Raw genomic sequence first — 20,937 nt, forward strand, 5'->3', positions numbered from 1 at the left:
CCAGAACATAGGGAATAGAGATTTATATTCAGTGTAACTGCAATGTCTCATGAATGAGAAGCTGGCTACATGGTAATTATTCAGTGTTAATAAACAACATATTCAGAAAACAAACACAGCAGCAAGAAATAGGTAGCAAACAATACACACAGACTGTTGCTTCTAATTAATTCTGTTTCTTGAAATCCATGAATATTGTTTATCACACTGCAGTAATAAGACAAAATCAAATGAAACATTCTGTTGTTCTTGAAGACTGTTCTAATTTTTAAAGCTATACTGTGTTTTTGCACACATTAGCGTATAACAATGCTGCTCCTGAGGGTCCAGAAAGCCAAGAATGGAACCAGTGTCATTTTTGTGTTAAATTTAATTATAAGGATAAGAGGTACAAGTTGGCCATTATACTAAGAGACAAAAGGTTCCAGGGAGACCTTATTGTGACCTTTCAGTACTTCAAGGGGGCTTGTAGGAAAGATGAGGACGATTCTTTAGCAGAGCCTGTTGCAGTAGTACAAGTGGTAATGGCTTTAAACTAAAAGCGTAAATTTAGACTAGATATAAGGAAGACTTTTTTGTACAATGGGGGTGGTGAGACACTGGAACAGGTTGTCCAGAGAGATGGTGAATGTCCCATCCTTGGAATCATTCAATGTCAAGTTGGATGAGGTTCTGAGCAACCAGATCTGATTGAAGATGTCCCTGCCCACTGCTGTCAACATGATGACCTGATGATATCAGGACTGGATGACCTTTAGAAGTCCTTTCCCACCCAAACCATTCCATTATTCTGTAATTATCAAACAATTCTTTATATGGTGCTAAAGATGCTTTAGCAAATACCTCAGGAAACAAAGATTTTACTTCGATTTTACTTATATATTAGAATATTGACACGCTGCATTTCCAACATCAAGCCACTGATAAAACTGGAAAAATAAAATTTATTTCTTTTTAATTATCTTCTCTCATTTTTTTAATGGTTTACTGCCATTTAAACAAAAGTAGTGAGGATCTCAGTTTGTGCACTAGGCCTTCGACAGCAGAAGAACAAAGGGGAAGAAAAGTTCAGTGGCTTATCAGAGGTTGCACTTAGTCTAAGGGTACCATTTACATAAAAGGAGCTAGAATGTGTTAGTGCACAGCTGGTAGAATATTGCAACATTACAACTATTTATCTGTGCAATTTAGTCCTCTGGCCTTAATGACCTTCCTGTACAGAAACTGTGGATCCAAGAATATGGTGTGTATTGTTAAAAAAGTCTTCATGTATGCAGTACAAAAGGGGTGAGGAGAAAAGAAAAAAAAGATGTGAAGAGGGCAGCAAAGAGCAGCTTTTTAGTTAATTAATGAATTAATCAATCCTCTTTGTTATGCACATAGTTAATGTGCATTAATTAATGTACTTGAAATTAATTAACACCTTAAGTTTTCCAAATTGTACTACAGACTTATTGAAATTCTTGCAGTCATATATTGATGGTGTTTGAGGGGTAGCAACTGGTCCTGTCCTTTGTATTCACTACTGACAACTTTTTTGATCCAGGGATTCTGTAGCTGTTTCTTAGGCCACTTACCTGTAGTGATCTTATACCTATTTCTCAAGTCATAGATTTTGTGCTCCACCATGCAGAATAATAGCAAATCAAGTAAAATATATAAAAACATCAGTAAGAGAGCATTTGTTATGAGGAGTGGGAGAGAATGCACAACATAGTTTCCTAGTCTTCAGAGGGGAAAAAAGAGTAATGAGTGAGTTGCCCAAAGCTGTGGGGAAAGAAGAACGGCGTCCAAATGACTCTTCCTTTTATTTTGGAGCAGTGAATGATTTGTAAAGGTACTGTCAACTTACATACATGCTGTTCCTTCTCCTTTCGTAGGGCCTGCGGATTATTTTTTCAGACGCTTCCAGACTCATCTTCAGAATGAGCGCTTCTAGTCATGTGAGAGCTACTCTGCGGATCTATGCAGAGAGTTATGAAAAGGATCCTAGCCAGCACAACAAGGAGCCACAGGTAATGCAATAGCACTGAAGTAAGTCAGTAAGTGAAGCACTGCCTCGGTAATAGCAGTGGCTACAGGTTTTCATCTTTGATCAGAAGCAACACTCAGTGCTGTGACCCATGTACTGTCTTTGTAGGTGATTTCCCTAGTCTTGTAAATGTATACCTTTTGAGGAAGGACCAGCAGTTTTAATATATATTGGTGTAATACCTAACACACGAGGAGTGTCAAGGGCTGAGATGTCTCGTGTTAAATGCTGGGCAATGACTTCAAATGTATTAAGAAAAGTCATTCTAGTTTGAATTTTTTTCAGAATTTTTTATTGTGATTTGATTTATGGAACAATATTTTAAAAATAAGATAACTGTTTTTAAAGCAGATTATCTGAGAGCAACTTAGTCAAGGCATCCCAAGGATTCCTTACAATTAGAGTACAGTTAGGAAATACGGATACCAGAGTCTAAACAATATCCCTTGTAAGGGAAAGACTTGCAGCTGTTTAAGAATTATTTCATATCATATCCAGACTTTTTCCTAAGAAGAGTGAAGGTTGCTGGATTGTCCAGCAGATGCCTTATTGCAATAAAATAAATCATACTTCACACTCTCAGGTTCTTCTCAGTGTATGTTCTTTAAGGTGTGATATACAAGAGAGGATTAAGGATATTTAATGGAGAAGAAGTCAAGCATTTGGCTTGTAGTAAATCAAAACCCTGTAGTTTTAAGTCTCATGTAGTTTTGTGTTCATGACTGGAGTGCAAATGCAAATCTATCAAAACATATGTGCTGTCAAATGAATTTGAACCCTAGTTAAGTGTTTGATGATTCACTAGATTCTGACCATAAACTTAGTGAGTTTCTTCTTATGCTATTAAATAGTCGTATATCAGTCGTGAAAAGTGCTTCAGTTGTCACAGAAATGTTGCAGATCCCATGCCTGTGGATATGATCTATTAAATTTATTTGCTTTTTTTTAAAGTAACAGTTTGCATCCTGAGTAACTTCTTGGATAGAATATTTAAAATGTTAAACTCCAACAGCGTAAAGGACCATATTTTAGCAATTTTAGTGTTTTTCTGTGTATCTAGGTTTGCCCAGCTAGCAGGATCATTAAAATAATTTGACTGGGGAGGAACATTGCTACAACCCTATTTGCACCTGCTGGTATACTTGGTTTATATGGTAAAGTTTTGGTATCTGGGGTGGCTTCTGTCAGAAGTTGCTAGAAGCTGCTTCTATGTTAAAAAGAGGCAGTTCCAGCTGGCTCCTAGATGGACCCACCACAGGCCAAAGCAGTACTCTTCTGTGACAACATCCATAAGCAGGGTAATAAACCCACTGTGCAACAGTGGCAGGGAAGGAAGAAGGGATTATTTGTGAGAAACAACTCTGCAGGCACCATGGGCAGTGCAGAATGGAGGGGGAGTGATAGGATGGCCAGGTGGGCACCTGACAACCAGCCAAGGTCAATGCACCAGAGTTACATCAAATTTTGTTACAGCACAAATTGTTTATCAGTTGTGATTGCACTGACCATTTTAAATATGGTTCTTCATGCTATGCAAGTAAGGCGCAGATGAAAATAAGTAATGGTAAGAGACAGAGTATTAGTTGATTTTAGAGGTTTGAAGTGGACTTACCTTGTGATATGTGACCAAAATTTGTGATCTGAACGTGTTTCTTGTCTGACCCAGCAAAAAATACTAGAAAACAATTGAGGATATACTGGAAGCATTATCTGGCTAAACTTTTGGCTATTTCATTGCAAATGAGCATGAGCATTTTAAAGTGGAATTGTTACTGCATTAACAGGTTGTTTTATTTTCTGTAAGAGAAGTAATACTCTGGCAGAATTTAGTCTTGTGTGCCTCCTAAGGTAACCTACAGTGAGTGTTCATTATTTAACTTTCATTCTTCTAAATGAGAGTGGAAAACAGCAAATGTTCTCAGTGAATTTTCTACTTCTGAAGAGGCTGGATTGAGGGAGCAGTGGTTGTCCTCAGAAAATGAGGAATGTGCTGCCCTACTGTTATATTTCTTCTTTGTTCTGCTTGAAGAGCACATTGAGAGAGGTGCATAAAGTCTCACCATCAATACAGACCATGTCCAGGGAGCAGCAGGAATGAGTCTGCTGCACAAGGCAGTAGGAGCCAGGCATCCCGACCTGCTGTACCACAGGCAGTGGCCCCCTTGTCCAGCGGACAGTCCTACAGCAGGAAGGTGAGGGGAACAGGGATGCTCTCCGGCAACCAGCTCCCCCAACAAGTGATGGATCAGATTCAGGGTTCATCTGGGACAGCAGGAGATGGTGCTGGAGACAAAGCAACAGTCTGGACCTACTCAGGGGACAGGATCAAAGTCAAAACTGGAGACAAGGTGCAGCATATATCCGAGCAGTCTTTCAGGGAAAGAAGCTGCCTACAGCATGGGCCTGAGGTGCACCCAGGCAGCAGAGCCAGAGATAAGGCTGGAGACAAGCTCTCCTACAGCTTAGCTCAGGCAGGGACCAGCTGTAATGGGCCTTGGGCAGGGTGCAGGGGAAGGTCCTCAGGGCATCGATCCTAAGCAGACCAGCAGGGCTTATGACTGCCCTTGAGGATTGCAGAGTTCGGTTCTTTTAGTCCACATATCAAAAGAGTCTCTTATTCCCAAGAAGAGAAGAAAGGCTGGAAGGGATTTTTTTCTGTGCTGGTAATGGAGCCTGTCAGATCACAGCACTTTTGGCAATTTAATCAGGTTATTCACTACTGAATCCCATGGGTAGAAACGTCATTGCTGAAAACTTGCTGCAGGGACTTTCCTGCATTTATACAGTGCAGACAGGCATTTTAATACCCAGACTGCCTCAGGAAATACATGGTTCTGTAAACACCCTCCTCATCTCTTGCCATGTGCACAAAATCTGGGATAAAAAGAAGTTTAATCTCAATTAATACAATAAATTAATTTGGTTTCTCATTACATAGTATTGCACTGTTTCATTTTTCTTGCCCTGGCTGCATGCTTTGCCAGCAACATGAGTACATTAGAAACAGCAAGGTCATAGATTGTATCAGCCAGGCAGATAGATGGTGGACTTCAAGACAATGCATAAATTTTAGGAGATCCTCATGTACAAAAATAACTAAACATTTCCCAGGAGAACATTTGATAGTCTTCAGTGAAGTATGTAAAAGAATGAATAAAAAACCCCTTTTTCAGAAAGTAGCATTCCTAAGAAGGGGTGCCATAGTTTTCCTGATACTGTAATTCCTTTATTGTTTGGTTTGCTTTGACGTTTGTACTGACATGAACACATCTAAAAGAGCTGTGACAAATTTGAAGTTTCAAGAGCTTTGTATTCTGTCTGCTGTCAGTCATAGGAACACAGCATATACATAAATGGTCAGTTAAGGAAAAAGCACTGACATAAAGAAATGTTATGTATATACTTTACGTATTACCTTATGGTATTTAAGAAAATGGTTACATTTTGAATGATAAATGAATATTTTTCTGTAATTGATCTTTGTAATTGAGGAGACGACTATGTGTGGCATTTGTATTATTGCACTCTTTCTGAAACAACTGATCAGGAAAAGCTTCCTTCCATACCTCTTATATTATAAACCAAGACCAGATTATTTGATGGTTGGGTGCTAAAGTAAATACTCAGTTGGTTCTGTTTATTGCCCCAACTCCTTCCAGCATCTTGTTTTAGATAATGCACTGCTCCATATTTTTGCCTGGTGATGATTCCAGTCAAAATCTGAACTGAAAAACAAAATACCTGGATATATCTTTGGCTTTTTTCACAAAAAATAAATGTCTTGTCTTGACAGACAACTCACTCATGGTGGAGGTTCCATTTTGTGGAATCATGATGGTAATTAGCTTGACTTTGCCTCATACCAGCATCCTCTTTTCCCCCTTTTCCTTATAGACAAAGTCTTTCCTGAAATTAGTCATCCAACTTTACAGTAGTGTTCAAGTTCTTTTAGTTTGTTTCTGTAGTCTTTGACAATGTAACTTCTGATGGTGAATCTTTCCCAGATAAGCAAACACCTGAACTACATTTTCCAATATGCATGTTGAGATGTGCATATTATTCTGGAACATTATTATAGCACTTTTTGAGTTGAAGTGGACATTCCTGACCTTTTATTCCAATTTATATGTAGGCCAGTATGTGTTGTAAACCATAGGTGTAATGTAAACCATAGGTGTAGTAGAGTGTAAGAGTCATACAATTAATTGGTAAATACTTTCTGACTGGAATAAAGCATAGACAACTACCTGATTACAACAAAAGAGTTCAGGGGAAAGTGGTAAAATATGCCAATGATTAGATGTTTGAGGTCATGGATAAATGTGAATAGCCATGACTTCTGGCTGTTGAATGATCCATTTAAAGCAATTTGCAGAAGCAGCTTCATGGACACTTGGGAGATAAGGGGTTGCTACTTTTTTCCGTTCAGTTCTTCCTGTAAGCCAATATCAACAGTGAAAATCAGGAGCAATAAAGAAAAATTATCATCATACTCTCTCCAAAGTATATCGAAAACCAACTCTGTGTTTTCAATTCAGACAAATCCAATTCAATTCAATGTGTTATGCATTTGAATGTTGCATAACTTAGAATAGTCATGCAATCTAGATCGAAAACAGTCTTGAAAACAATGTCCAACACTTTTCTAAAACTGAAATGTTCTGCTCTAGAATTAAAGACCACTCCATTGATGTGGCTTGTCACAGGTGATGCCCCTCATCACTGGGCATTCCAGAGAACAGTGCTTTCCAGATAGTTTTTACATGGAAGATTTATATTTAAAAATAATTTCTGTAACTATTCAAATAGGCATCCAACTAGCATTTCAGAAAGTTCAGATCATTATAACAAAAATATTTCTCTCTGAAGTCTTATATGCATTGGACCTTTGTGCATTGGCATGGATCTTTTTCTAAGTGAATGGAGTTATGAGTTTTCCTAAATTTAATTCAGCTGTAAAAAGTAGAGGTATGTTCAGTGGGCATGAAATACTAAATAAGACTTTGTTGACCTTTAGTCTCATTTATAGCCTTACTTTATTAGGTCACCTCAATATTTGATATTTGTACATCCCCACGCATGTCTTGTCCTTTGTTTAACCACATGGATGTATTATTGAAGTTGGATAAGGAAGAAATAACAAATAACTTCAAGAAGTTTCATATACAAAGACAAAGAGAAATTATCTGCTATGGTTGTACTTGTAAATCCAGTGTGCTCTTCAACATGTTGTGCTGCTGTTTCAGGATAAGTGTCCTGGAAAGAGTGTCAGTAGTTAATAGTCCCAATTATTCTGATAATGACTAAATTTGCTCTGTTTACTGTACATTATAATTTATTATGTGAATTCTGTCAGCAATAAATAGGTGTTGTCATAGAGTCACAGAATTATGGAATGATTTGAGTTGAAAGAGACCTTAAAGATCATCTAGTTCCAATCCCCCTGCTATGGGCAGGGACATCTCTCACTAAACCAGATTGCTCAGAGTTCCATCCACACCTGACTTTGAAGATGGAGGATGAGACATCTACAAGTTCTCAGGACAATCTGCTCCAGTGCCTCACCAGCCTCACAGTAAAGAATTTCTTCCTAGTATCTAATCTAAACTACTTCTTTGGTTTGAGTCCATTCTCACTTGTCCTGTCACTGCATGCCACTGTAAAAAGTTCCTCTCTTTCTTGTAGGCTCCCTTTAGGTGCTGGAAGGCTGCAGTTAGGTCACTCCCAGGCCTTCTGTTTTACAGGCTGAACAAATTCAGTTTTATCAACCTTTCCTCATAGGGCAGGTACTCCATCCATCTGTTCAGTTTGGTGTCCCTCCTCTGGGCAGCTCCAACAGTTCCATGTTGTTCCTGTGCTGGGAGCCCAGAGCTGGATGCAGCACTACAGGTGGGGTCTCAGCAGAGCAGAGGGGCAGAATTCCCTCCCTGACTCTGCTGCCCACCTGCTCTGGATGCAGCCCAGCACACGTTTGGCTCTTTGGGTAATGTCCAGCCTCTCAGCCACCACCACCCCCAAGTCCTTCTCAGCAGGGCTGCTCTGATCTGTTCACCACAGCCTGGGCTGATACAAGGAGCTGCCCCAACCCAGGTGCAGCACTTTGCCCCTGGCCTTATTAAAACACATGAGATTACGATGGACCCACTACTCAAGCTTGTCCAGGTCTCTCTGGGTGACATCCCATCCTTTAGGTGTGTCAAGGGCAGCACTCAGGTTGGTGTCATCTGCAAGTTTGCTAAGGGTGCACTTGATCCCTTTGTCCATGTCATTAATGGAGGTATTTAATAACACTGGTCCCATTATGGACCCCCAAGGAGCAGCACTTGTCGCTGAAGCCCATTGGGACTCTGAGCCACTGACCGCCACCCTCTGGATGCAACTGTCAAACCAATTCCTCATCCACTGAGCAGTCCACTCATGGAATCCATCTCTCTCCAATCTAGAGAGAAGGATGTTGTGGGGGACTGTGCCAAAGGCTTTACAGTAAAATGACAGACAAATGACAAATGTAACTCTTCCCTTATCCACGATGCCATCACCCCAGCATAGAAGACCACTGGGTTGATCAGGCAGGACCTGCCCTTGGTGCAGTTGTGTGTGAATCACCTCCCTGTCCTACGTGTGCACAGCTCTAGGGCCATCTGTTCCATGATCTTCCCAGGCAGAGGTGAGGCTGATGGGTCGATATTTCTCAGTATTCCTCCTTTCTACCATTCTTAAAGGTAGTTACAATGTTTTTCCCTTTTTCCAGTCACCTGGGACTTGCCCAGACTGCAGTGACTTTTCAAATATGAAGGAGAGTGGCTTGGCAACTACATCAACCAATTCCCTCAGTTGTGTGCTCTCTGTATTGGGTACTCTTTAAATGGGATGCAGTGAATCACAAATGCTGCAATTACTTTTGCTGAAGACTAGTGAACAGTGTGCTAGTTAGCTACAGAATCATAAAATTAGCAGCAGCCAAGCAAAGATTTTGGGGCAGGAGTTGCTTCTTTGTGTTTTATTGCGAAAGGTAAGCCAATTACAAAGGAAAAAAAAAAGGTTAAAAATACATCTTGATCATTAAACACTGAATTTCTGAAATGAATTTTGAACAGTGAGCAGGAGAGGGGAAAACCCCCCTGATTTTCAGGTGGATCTTGTTCGGTATATGAAAAAAAATTGTTATATGGGATTGTATATATGAGCGATTATAAAAAAAATGATTATTTATGGTCCAAGAGTAGGGAACTGAAATCAACAACTCAGAAGTCCTGGGTTCTGGATCACTCAATTGGGACAAAATAAAAGGAATGTATATGGTTCTGTCAAGACATATACAACACTAAGTACAAGTGCCGTTAGACAATGATTGTCTCTTTGTTTATTTTTGAGGCATTGGGGTTTTTAGCATGGCTCTGGTTAGCTGTCAGAACATACAGTACAGTCCATGAAAATCATATAAAATTGTTCTGGTTTCATCTGGCTAGAATTAATTTTCTTCTTAGTAGGTGGTACAGTTTTGGATTTGTTTTGAGAATAGTGTTGATAACACACTGATGTTGTAGTTGTTGCTAAGTAGAAGTTAGCCCACGTCAAGGACTTTTCAGTCTCCCATGCTCTCTCAGTGAGGAGGTCCACAAGAATCTGGGAGGGAGCATAGCTGTGACAGGTGACCTGAAATGGCCAAAGGGATATTCCGTATCACAGAAGGTCATGTTCAGTGTATTCGCTGTGGGGGAGTTAGCTGTGAGGGGCTGATGGCTGCTCAGGTCAAGCTGGTCATCAGTCAGTGGGTGGTGGGCTGCTGTAATATGCATCACTTGTGGGAGTTTGGTTAGATTTTATTCCTCACTCTTTTTCCTTTTATTATTTATTTTGTTACTGTATCTTAGTTTATTTCCTCTTTTAAGCTGTGCTTATCTCAGCCCATGGGTTTTACATTTTTCCAATTCTATACCAATCTGCCAGGGGCAGGGGAGTGAATGAGCAGCTGCAGGGTCCTTAGTTGCTGGCAGGAGTTGAACCATAATAAAAGTTTTGCCTTTACTATTAAAATTCATAAGATTTTCTTAGAAATGTGGAGAAATGTGATTTTTTTTTTTAGAAATGTGATTTTCTTAGAATGTGGAGACTTACATCTGTTCGAACACACTCTTAGGTAATGCAGCATGTTTGTGCTATTCAGGTAATTTATCTTCAGATTCTTCTCCAAGTCACACTGTAGAGTGAAGAAATTTTAAATCAACTGGGACTGCAAAGGAAATAAATCATAGGACGCTATTTGTAAAATATTCTACGAATCAAGAAATTCATTAATCAAACCTTATCTTCCCTCAAAGATCTTTGGATATACTAGAAAAGAACTAATCTTTTGCAAACATAGATGACTTCATGCTCCATTTGGTTTCCATTTTCCTTCTGTTTATTTCACCCCTCATGCCTGCCTTCCCCTATTGTCAGAGGCAGAACAACTGGCTTCTTGACCTTTGTTGTAATTTCGTTTGAATTAACAGGCAGACCATGTACAAAAAGAGAGGTCAGTTTCCTTTTTTCCTGAGGAAGGTGTTCTTCTCAGCTGAATCAGCTGAACACCACCACTGCTGTGGGTATTACAGAGTCAGTTCAGTTTGTTTCACAGTGAAACACATCGCTTAGATCTCTTAGGAGAGGTGGCTATGGCATAAACCTTTCCAAAGACTTCTGGGTTTTTTGGGATGGAAGGCCAAAGCGGGCACGCTGTGCTGAGCTGTGTATTGAGCAGAAGCAGCTTATGGCAGAAGCTCTGCAGGATGTACAGGCACATGCTGAGCTTTTAACATACAAGCAGGTACGTTTCAGCCCTTCCTAACTTTTTGATAAACCAGATGCATCATGGGACAAATCTTATCTGAGACCTTGATTAGAAGAGACAAAATTGTATGGAATTTTCTTACAAGATCACAGAGGGAAAAGTTGCTAATGAGCCAAGCAGGAATGATACATGTCTGACAGCTCTGGTACAGATTATTCCCAGGCAAAAGGCTTTTAGTCTGTATTTGCCTGATGTTAGATATCTGCTTGCTTGATTTATTTTCTTGTAATCATTCCTCCCAGTTATTTTTTCAGAGATACAACTTCTGTCTGTGATTACTAAAGCAAGATTCTGCTTAAGTCGGTTCTGTTAATTTTCAATTCTTAAATTTCATCTAAGTGATAGCATGCCATATGTCCTTGAACAGTTGCCAAGAGCTAAACGGGCTATTTAACATACAGAGTAATTTCAATTGTCACTTGGACTTGAAATGTCAATGGCAAAATTTTACAATTTCTCAAGTAGACAGAATGAAGAATACTTTTTAAAAATATCTCCTTGAGATATAAAAGTCTTTCTAGAGGAATATTAGTGGTAAATGGTTGTTGGCTGAGATTTATCTCTTACAATTGAAATGTAAACTATTCGTGGCAAAGGTAAAGGAATTTTTAAAAGGCATAATACTGTTCTTGCCATTCCAAAAGGCGCTTTTGCTTTTTTACATATTTCAGGTGAAAAAAGTGTAAAATTTAAATTAAAATGAAATAAAATTTAAAAAGGACTTTCTCTGTTGAGAAGCATGATTGCAACAAGCAGAATGCTTGGTAGTAACTGGAATCATTTGGCAAGCCAAATTGTTTTTGTAAATGGATGTCACATAAACTCATTTGATTCCGGATTTTGTTCCAGCATTGTGTAAAGTGTTGCTTGTGGATTTTCCTTTTAATTCAGAGTGCATTTGTTGCCTAAAAAAGCTGGGACCAGTAAAGAGGGTTGGGAAAGTTGCTTTTTAAATTTTTCTTGTACGTTTTAGATTATGTAAGGAAGTGGTTTCTTAGAGGAGTGCTGGAGAACTTCAAGTGCTTTAGTCTCATCCAGACCTTATAAATTGGCACATTTTAATATTTACTTTTGCAGCATTTGCTCACAGATGTGAATTTGTGCTCTACATATTAATCTTCTCTAAGTATGTTTGACTTTAATAGACTTGTGTTCTGCTTCAGTGATTATTCAGTAGATAGATATCTACAAATATGGAGCTTTTTTAACAATAACATGTCAGACTGCTCACACTTGTGCATAACTGAGCTTAATCATAAACTCACTTGACACCAATGGCATTCATTGTGTTATTCCATGACTCTGCACAGTTAGTCACTTCACTCTTTTGATTTAACTGACTGTTTGCATAAATAAAGCAAACACCTCATCCTGTCAGAAACGCTTAGGTGGCTGAAACAGATTCAAAGTATTGATTATATAGGCCTACAAAAAGATATCTGTAAATTTCAGCTCTTCAGAATTACTGTTCTGTTTCATTTGATTCTCAAACCTAATGTATGTGAATCTGGAATTTGTTTATTTGAAAGGGGCAGCTGTGGGAAATCTCTAGGGGTCAAAGAATTATTTTGGTAACCAAATATGAGGCTCTGAAAAGAAAGTTTTCACACAAAACTCAATTCTGCCATTTTATCTTTGTGAATCATTTAACTAACTGAAAGAAGATTCAACTGCCGTTTTAAAAATTGTGTTTTACTTGATTTTCATGTGGTACTATCATAGTTGTCATCTGTACTCACCCATCCAGGCCTGTAAATGGCTATTTAATAAGCCTGAAACTTGAAAGTTCATGCTATTCTGTTGGAATTTACTCTATTAATACAATTGCATGTGGTATTAGTTAAAGCACACTTCTGTGAATTCTGTTGAGGTAGTTAGTTGTTACAGTACCTTCTGACACTAAGCTTCAGATATTAAGTGTACTTAGGAAGAAATACCACCTATGTGGCTTCCTCTCATCAGAATAGAAATAAGTCTACCTCTGTTATTTCTGGGTTGTTTTGTGCTGCAGATCTCAGAGCTCCACATTTCCTCTTACATGGAGACGTGATCAGTACAGTGTATATTAGTTTCTCTTTGCTGTGTAGCTTAGATATGCTCAATGTAACACTTCACAAAACGTATGCTAGGCATGATACTTCATTGTGTCAAGTATAAGAGTAATAGACACCATAGCTGTGTCACTTTTTTGTATTATTATTTACTGTTATTATCGCATAATTGTACAGTTAAAAGAAGGATTTATAAATGTAAGATGTCTTGATATTCCTGCTTTATGTAACTCAATGTATTTCTTCGTCTTTAGGCTGTGCTGAGTCCTCTTATAGCAATTGCACTGAAAATATCTCAGATTCATGAGAGGACAGGACGAAAGGGACCCACTGTCATCACTTGAAGCCATGGAAGATTGTTAAACCAGGGCCAAAAGAGGAACAGCAAGGAGGAGACAGAACCTTGTTAAAACTTGCTAGCCATTTGTGCCTTGTATGATTTTAAAAGTTAGGTGGGAAGAAAAATTCAATGTAACATTAAGCATAATAATTTGCATTGATCTTCAAATGCAATAGTGTATTGACGTGTTTTACCTGCAATATCGTAATTTCTGGTAACAGTATAACCAAAGAAAAAGGCATTAATGTTCAAATGTTGTCAGCAATGTAGCCGAAAATGACAACTGCTTGGTTTTGAATGCTGTGATAAAAGCTGGAGAAATTTCAGTTCGGGGGAGAGTGGGAGGAGTTGCAAAGCAAAGACATGCTTGGTGAGTATTGTTTGGGATTCTTGTCACCTTCTGGTAGGTTTGGTAGGTTTCTGAAGAGGTGTCCAGAGCATCTCTGAGTCACAGGGCCGTGTGCTAAGCTCTGCATAGGGTGTGTTTCCTCCCCTGGCTCCATGCCTCCTCTCAGGCCTCTCCTGTTGCTCACAGATGCACGCTGACAGCAGTGTCGTGTACACACTTACACTTGCTCCCAAAGATGGGGTTATTCCATATTTTTTACCCCTGCTTTTAAAACATATCAATGTGACTTGTGCCTTTAGATTTCTCTTATTTTTTGACTCTTTGGTTGTTTTTCTCCAAAAGGAGACCTTTGTGCTATAGAGCTGATTTTGTCCTTCCAGCAATATGTCGGGTATGGAATCTGTCTTCCACAATATTCCTCATGTCAGGAGATGATACTGGTGCTTACTGTGTTTGAAAGATAACCTCTGCAAGTTCAGCAATTCTTTAAGAAAGAGTTACAGAAGTTTTTCAAGTCTTCGGAATACTCATGCTCCACTTACCACAAAGTAAATGAGTAAGAAGGAATTAAACAAACCGTAATCAATTGAATAAAAATACTGAATAGAAATAGTCAGATGCACCTTCTGGACACGGTTTCTATTAGAGTATTGATAACAGTGGATCATGCAATAAAAATCTGGGGAGTGCAAGAGACGTTCCCGGCATAGATCTGAGAAGGCTGTTGGGGATATGGACATCAGCATTTTTCTGCTTGTGAAATGATTATAGCAGTTACTGTGCGCTGAAAAAGAACACAAACACTTTATGCATGTGATTTGCTTGAAAGCTTTGCTTCCTTGGAAATGGTGAGGTCACTTGTATCATTCGTCAAGGTGGCTTTGTGCAGCTTGCCTCTTTGCAGTGTATTTCAATTCATTGTGGTTGTCAAATTTTAGTACAATTTACATAATATTGCAGCAAAGGAAATTGTTTAAATTTCTTTCAGCACTTCTGTCAAAAAATGGCTATGGCACTTAGTATACAATAAAGAGTAATGCTGTATATTTGTCTTAATACATAATTGTGGACAAGACACCCTGCACTTTCAAGCATCCTAATAAAATTGCCTTTATTACAATTACATTATTACTTAATTGACTCTAAACAAATGAGGTATGAATGTTCTCACTTAGTATCCTACCTTACCAGTAAGTGTTTCCATAAACCAAAAGAGATTTTAAGACTTTAGTTCTTTTTATAAAAGTTTTTCTTTTATGTGACCATGACATTCGCACACAGTTTGGACATCTACTTTATAATGTCAGAGCACTCATCTTCACAAAGACCTTGTTTATCTAATATTTTATATTTATTAGTGATTAAACTTCTCTAGGTGCAGGATAATAATCTCCTAACTAGTAAATCACCCATGGTCAAGCACAGGCACATTCTGGATTATGACAGTTCAAATTACTGGGTTGCATGAAAGAACATTCTGAAAGTCAGAATTTCTAAAAATTCTAAAATCTCTTACAGGTTCTCTGACAATTAAATTATTTTCGGTTGCATAGAGAACTAGTTGTTTATACTAAGAAGTATCCCATTTGCCAAGCTTTTCTGGAATGGGGAGAATGCAGTTGGAAAAGTAAAATGTACTGAAGCCAGGTGTCTTTCAGGATGCAGTGGGAAGACTCGAGAACAGATGAAGATTGTGAAGAAACACACTTGTGCTTTTATCAGAAAGTTGTCACTAGAGCTGCAGTAGATGGCAGTCTGCTTTCATGAAGGCAGTTATAGATAAAGGCATATTTTAAAATCTCTGCATTGATTTTGTCCTGGGCTGGAGAAATATTAGTTGCGTTTGTGTACTGAAATGGAGAAAAGGGCTGTTTGTGTGTGGTTTTTAATAGCTGTCAAAGGGCAGACTTGCAGAATTAGCCTAACCCCAAATCCACTCACCATCCCTTTCTTGTGGCGATAGGTGATACTGATAAAATATAACTGATATTTTCTACCAGTTAATTGCTTTTCTCTGCAAGAAGATTAATAAAACTTTGTAAAACTTAAGTACATCTCTTTATGTCTGATGTGTGTGGGAGAGGACTGTAGCCACAGTCTCATGGAATGTGCTGCATTTCCTGAGGTCTTTTAATTACTAACGTGAGAGATTAATGCCTGGAAGTAAGCAAGTTATGTGAACTTACAAAAAAAATGCAAAGCTCCTAATACCAGACCGTATGTTTAGCATAGGAAAAACTATTATTAATACTGTTCATCTTATCACAGTGTCTAGGCACTGTGACAAAGACCCACACCCTTTTGTGCTATTATTTAATTAGCAGTTTCCTCAAGTCTGGAGGTTGCAAGATTCCTGTATTATTTAGCTGTGATTGCACTAACATTTACTTGGATAATTCTGTTTCCTAAACTTTCATATTTTCTCTCTGTTCAGAGACAATTTGAAAGGCAATATACTACTCACCTGAACCACAGGATCACAGAATCCTCAAGGTTGGAAGAGGCCATCTAATTCATCAGTACTAAAATCACCTAGTCTGTGTCCCAGCTCACAGCAGAGTCAGGTAGAGGAGGCTGCCCAGGACCGTGTGTAGTTGGTTTTGATTATCTTCAAGAGCTGAGATGCCAGAACTTCTTTGGGCAAAATTTACAAGTGATTGACTGCTCCCATAGTGAAAAAAAAAAAAAACAAAAATCAAAAACCCAACAGCAAAACCTTCTGGAGTGTTCAGATAATTTCATGTGATTCAGTTTGTGCTCATTGCCTCTTGTCCTGTCACTGAGAAGAGCCTAGGTCCATACACTTCTTTTTTGCCCACCAGGTATTTCTAGAAATCAATAAGATCCTTCAAGAGCCTTCTCGTCTCCAGACTAAACACTCCCAACTCTCTCAGTGTCTCATCATATGACAAATTTTCCAGTCCCTATTTCTCGGTAGCCCTTTGCTGGAGGTACTCTGGAATGTCCATGTCTATTTTGTGCTTGGGAAACTCACACCTGGACCCAGCACTCCAGATGTATCTTAATTCTACCAGTGCTGAGCAGAGGGAAAGGATTACTTTCCTCCAGCTGCTGCTGCTGTTTTTCCTGATGCAGCTCAGGATGTCAATTGCTGTCTTTGCTGTGCAGGTGAGTTGCTGGTAAGTTGACAACTTTTTGTTAAGCATGTGACCCCCATATCCTTGTCTGTGTAGCTGTTTTCCAGCCCACTGGCCCCAGAATGTATTGGTGTTGGGGTTTGTTCATCCACAAGGGCAGGACTTGCGTTTGTTGAATTTCAATATTGTAGAATGACTTCAAGTTAGTTAAGCACAATTTACCTTTCATAAATCCTTCCTGATGCTAATCACCTTCTTGTCCTTGGCTTTGGCAAGGCTACTCTGTCACCTCCCCTGGAACTAAAGTGAGGCTGACCAGCTTGTAACTCCCCATCTCCTCCTTCTCTTAAGGACAGGAGTGATACTTGCTCTGATCTCAGGGACCACTCCCGGTTGCTCACAACCTTTCAAAGGGAATAGAGGGTAGCTTGCAATAGCATGGCTCAGCTTTTTCAGCATGCCATCCTAAGTCATTTCATGGATCTGTGTTTTCTCAAGTACTCCCCGACCTTTTCTTGCTCCATCCAAGGTAAGTCTTCCTCGCTCCATATTTTTCCTCTAAGTCTCAAAGGCCTAAGATTCCTGAAGGCTGCTTTTACCAGTGAAGATGGAGGCAAAGAAGGCATTGAGCACCTCAGCCTTTTCTATGCCTTCTTTTAACTCATGTAGCTGTAGAAACTTTCCCGTTACCGTTCACATTTCTCATCTGTCCTAGTTTCGGCCAGTACAGAGCTATTTTTGCATTTGCAGGCATGGGGATATGGGAAGGGCAAGGAGGCTGGAGCCCTGTGGATGTGTTCTGGTGATTTATTCTGTATCAGGCATGTCATTGCTGTAGGGCATGGCTTTGAGTAGAAGAAAAGGCAGAGTGGAAGGATGTTTTGTTCCCTCTTTACCTGTGGAAGCAAAGTGCCCAACAGAGTGGTGCGGTCTGGGCAGAGCAGTGCAGACTGCCTTGGGGGGTTAGTCCATCATTGTTTTCCATTGTCTCAGGTGAGGGACAAAAATCTCCACATTGGCAATGGTAATGTGCACCCTTTTCTCCTTTGTCTCTGGAAAAGCTGCGTGGCCACCAGGGATGTGGTAACACATGCCATTTTTCTCCTTAGTCTCAGGAAAAGCTGCATGTCATTGGCCATGGTAACAACGGGACACTTGGACTTCCAAAAGCATTTTTGGCATGCAATCACCCTCTTTTATATATTGTTGTTATTAGTATTGTTGCTGTTACTGTTTTCCTTATTTTATTACTGTTTTTCCAGTAAATTTTTGTCTCAACCCATAATCTCTGTCTTTTTGTCCCTTTTTCACTGGAAGGGGTGGAGGGAAAGAAAGTGGCTGTTTGGAGCTTAATTTCCATCTGGTCTTAAACCACAACATCACCTCATTCAACTCCAGGTTTGGCTTTCCTCATCTCATCCCTGCATGATTGTACAGTGCTCTGCATTCCTCCTAATTCAGCTGTCCCCTCTTCCACTTATCATACATTTCCTGTTTATATCTGAGCTTAGTCAGGAGCTCTCCAGCCATCTATGCAGGCCTTTTGCTGCCTTTTTTTGAACTCTGCACATCAGGTTGAATGATTCCTGAGCTTAAAGGAGGTGATCTTTGAAAATTAAACAGCTGTCCTGGACTCATCTTTTCTCCAGGGTCAGAACCCATGTGACTCTTCCAAGCAACTCTAAAGATGTTAAAGTCTGCTCCGCAAACTTCACTTCCACTCTTTGCTATTCCCCTCCGCTCAAATTTCTGAATTCACTGTCTCATGATCCCTGCAGCAAAAACCTTCACGTGCCCATGCATTTCATCATTGTTGGCTTCTCAGTCACCAGTGTCAGGAAGTTGTTTGTCAATGCACTGAATGTATTCTGTTCTGATGCTTTAGTTGGACCAGTTCATATCCTTCAGCCCAAAGAAAATTCATTTGAATGTAAAATTACCAGCTGCCACTCTTGGCAAAAATAAATTAATGCTATTAAGTATGATCAAAAGCAAAGTTTTTAAAACCTTTTGCTGCCTTAAGATTGTTGACATTTTTGAGCTCATTGCCCATGCCATTTTGCATTAAATTCATAATCAAATAGTTAATTAACTGAAAAGAGAAACTTAAAACCAGATTGTATCAAAATATTAGGTATAAACTTCACTGTTTTCCCTGTCTTCCTATTTGTAACAAATACTTTATTGCATACTGCAGCTTGAAGATGCATTTATCTTCAGTTTCACATTTCTTGATCCATTATGACCTCACAACATTTGCAAAAGCTGGCACTATAAAGGGGCACTGCAGGACTCTTGTGGAATTGGGAGAAAGGAAGAACTTCCTGGTTGTTCATAAATATATGTGGAAATGCTCTGAATGCACTTCCTATAGCAAACCACTCCAAGAGCAAACTTCAGTGGTACTCCTGCAATACTCTTAGAACTGTAGACCCAGCCATTTCCCACTGTTTTTGTCTTGCTTTAGTATCACCTAGTGGAAAAGTTAGATTTCCACAGGAAAAACAAATTAAGCTAAACATGCACAGGACAAGCATTTTGCTGTGGGATTTTTCCTGGTTAATCAGTCTTATCTGCTGTAATTGATGCCTGCACTAATACTTGCACGGTGCTGGCTGCCTTCAAAATGTGGGACTCTGGAGTAGAGAAGCAAGATATTTTTGGGATGGATATGGTAATGCTAAGGAGGTAAGGCCATAACGAGGTCATTCAAGCAGATCCTCTCTTCACCTGTTTTGGAAATAATTTGTTGTGTTCCTCTGATTTTTACTGTTCTTTGTGCTGTACTGCTTCTCAGTCACTTTGAAACATATTTATATCTTCTGTCTCTTTCAGGGACTCTTTTTTTCTCCCTCTGGGTACTTTACTACATTTCCCATCCCCAACTTGTCTTGAAAGGATTTTTCTTTCTCAGTAGTTTGTCCAACCCATTTTATTCTTCTTTCCTTTCTACTTACAGCAACTGAGGAACTGTATGTTCTTCCCATAAAGGATGAAATTCTTTGAAAGACAAAACTGATGCAACTTTAGTTCCCTGTCCTTAGCCATGGCTGCCATCATGGCTTGCATGTATAGCCATAATGCTCAACTTGCAGTCTTACAGTACATGAACATCTGCAAAGTGTGATAACTTTTCTGTCTCACTGGTCTGTAGCAAAACTAGGAACAGGTTGCCCAGAAAGGTGATACATGCTCCATTCCTGGAAAAATTCAAGGTAAGGTTGGACAGTGCTCTGATCAACTTGATCTAATTGGAGATGTATCTGCTCAATGCAGGGGCTTGGACTAAATTATCTTGTCCAATCCAAACCTTCCAACACAAAAATTCCATCTGAAGTAAACGTTACAAGTTCAAATCTGAGCGAACTCTCATGAAATTTTTCTTGTCATCTGGAGTTATAGATATCAATGGCCTGGATGCAAAATTGTCTCAGGGATTTTTTGGGAGGAACAATACATGTAACAGAAGAAGAATGAGTCCAAGCCTGTCCTTTTTCTGGTGTTTGCTGTGTAATTATGAAGCCACTTGTGTCAGAAATAGGGTACAGGATCCCTTTTTCAGTTCCCACAGTCTTGAGTAAGCTGTGACAGAAGCAACTGCTCTAGGAATTGACTCAGAGGAGTCAGAGACAATTTTTCCTCCCACAGTTGATAGTTCCCTCTGAGGAGATGTAAGTATAACCAGAGCTCTCTGTTTGGCAGCTAGGTGGTGTATTTTATTGTGCCCTTATCCTGAATCATGGGCACCTTGTATCATGTAAGCAAATACAAGGCATTTGTTTTAAATACAAAATTTATTCATGAATTCACTAGTAAAATAGCAGTTATTTTTACCTCCACATAAAACAAATAACTTGAAAGGCATATAATACAAAAATAATCTGTTGCAACAAATAATCTGCAAATTTCAAACAAAAGCTGAGTTAATAGGTTTCCCAAATCAGTTAATGTCTCAAAACAAAAAATGACTGCTTTAATCTGAAACTTCTTATGAAGCACAAGTCAAGACTGATTGAAGCACCGTGATGCTTCGTTTATCTTGCAGCGTAAGAAACTCCTATTGCCAGAGATGGTGACTTCTACTAGACTGCCTGAGCATTTCTGTCTCTGTGGAGATTTATTCTAATTTGAAATACTGAGCACTTTTACATATCCCCTCCAACTCCACTCCAAGACACAGATGATCAGTGTTTTTCCTGTGCAATTTCACCCTAAGTAGTGTTACTATTAGGGA

At 39.2% G+C, this 20,937-nt stretch overlaps 1 protein-coding gene across 1 annotated transcript in view; it reads left to right on the plus strand.

The window, feature by feature from the left end:
* The window catches only part of PGM5 (phosphoglucomutase 5), a 69,798-nt gene extending 55,070 nt beyond the window's left edge, over positions 1-14,728 (plus strand). The window contains exons 10-11 of the mRNA XM_014882268.2: positions 1,881-2,015; positions 13,171-14,728. Coding sequence (XP_014737754.2) covers positions 1,881-2,015; positions 13,171-13,260 — 225 coding nt within the window. The 3' untranslated portion in view covers positions 13,261-14,728. The remainder of the gene's footprint in view (positions 1-1,880; positions 2,016-13,170) is intronic.
* The last annotated feature ends 6,209 nt before the right edge of the window (positions 14,729-20,937 follow it).

Source organism: Sturnus vulgaris, chromosome Z, assembly GCF_052056855.1.
Source record: "Sturnus vulgaris isolate bStuVul1 chromosome Z, bStuVul1.hap1, whole genome shotgun sequence".
Taxonomy (NCBI): Eukaryota; Metazoa; Chordata; class Aves; order Passeriformes; family Sturnidae; genus Sturnus; species Sturnus vulgaris.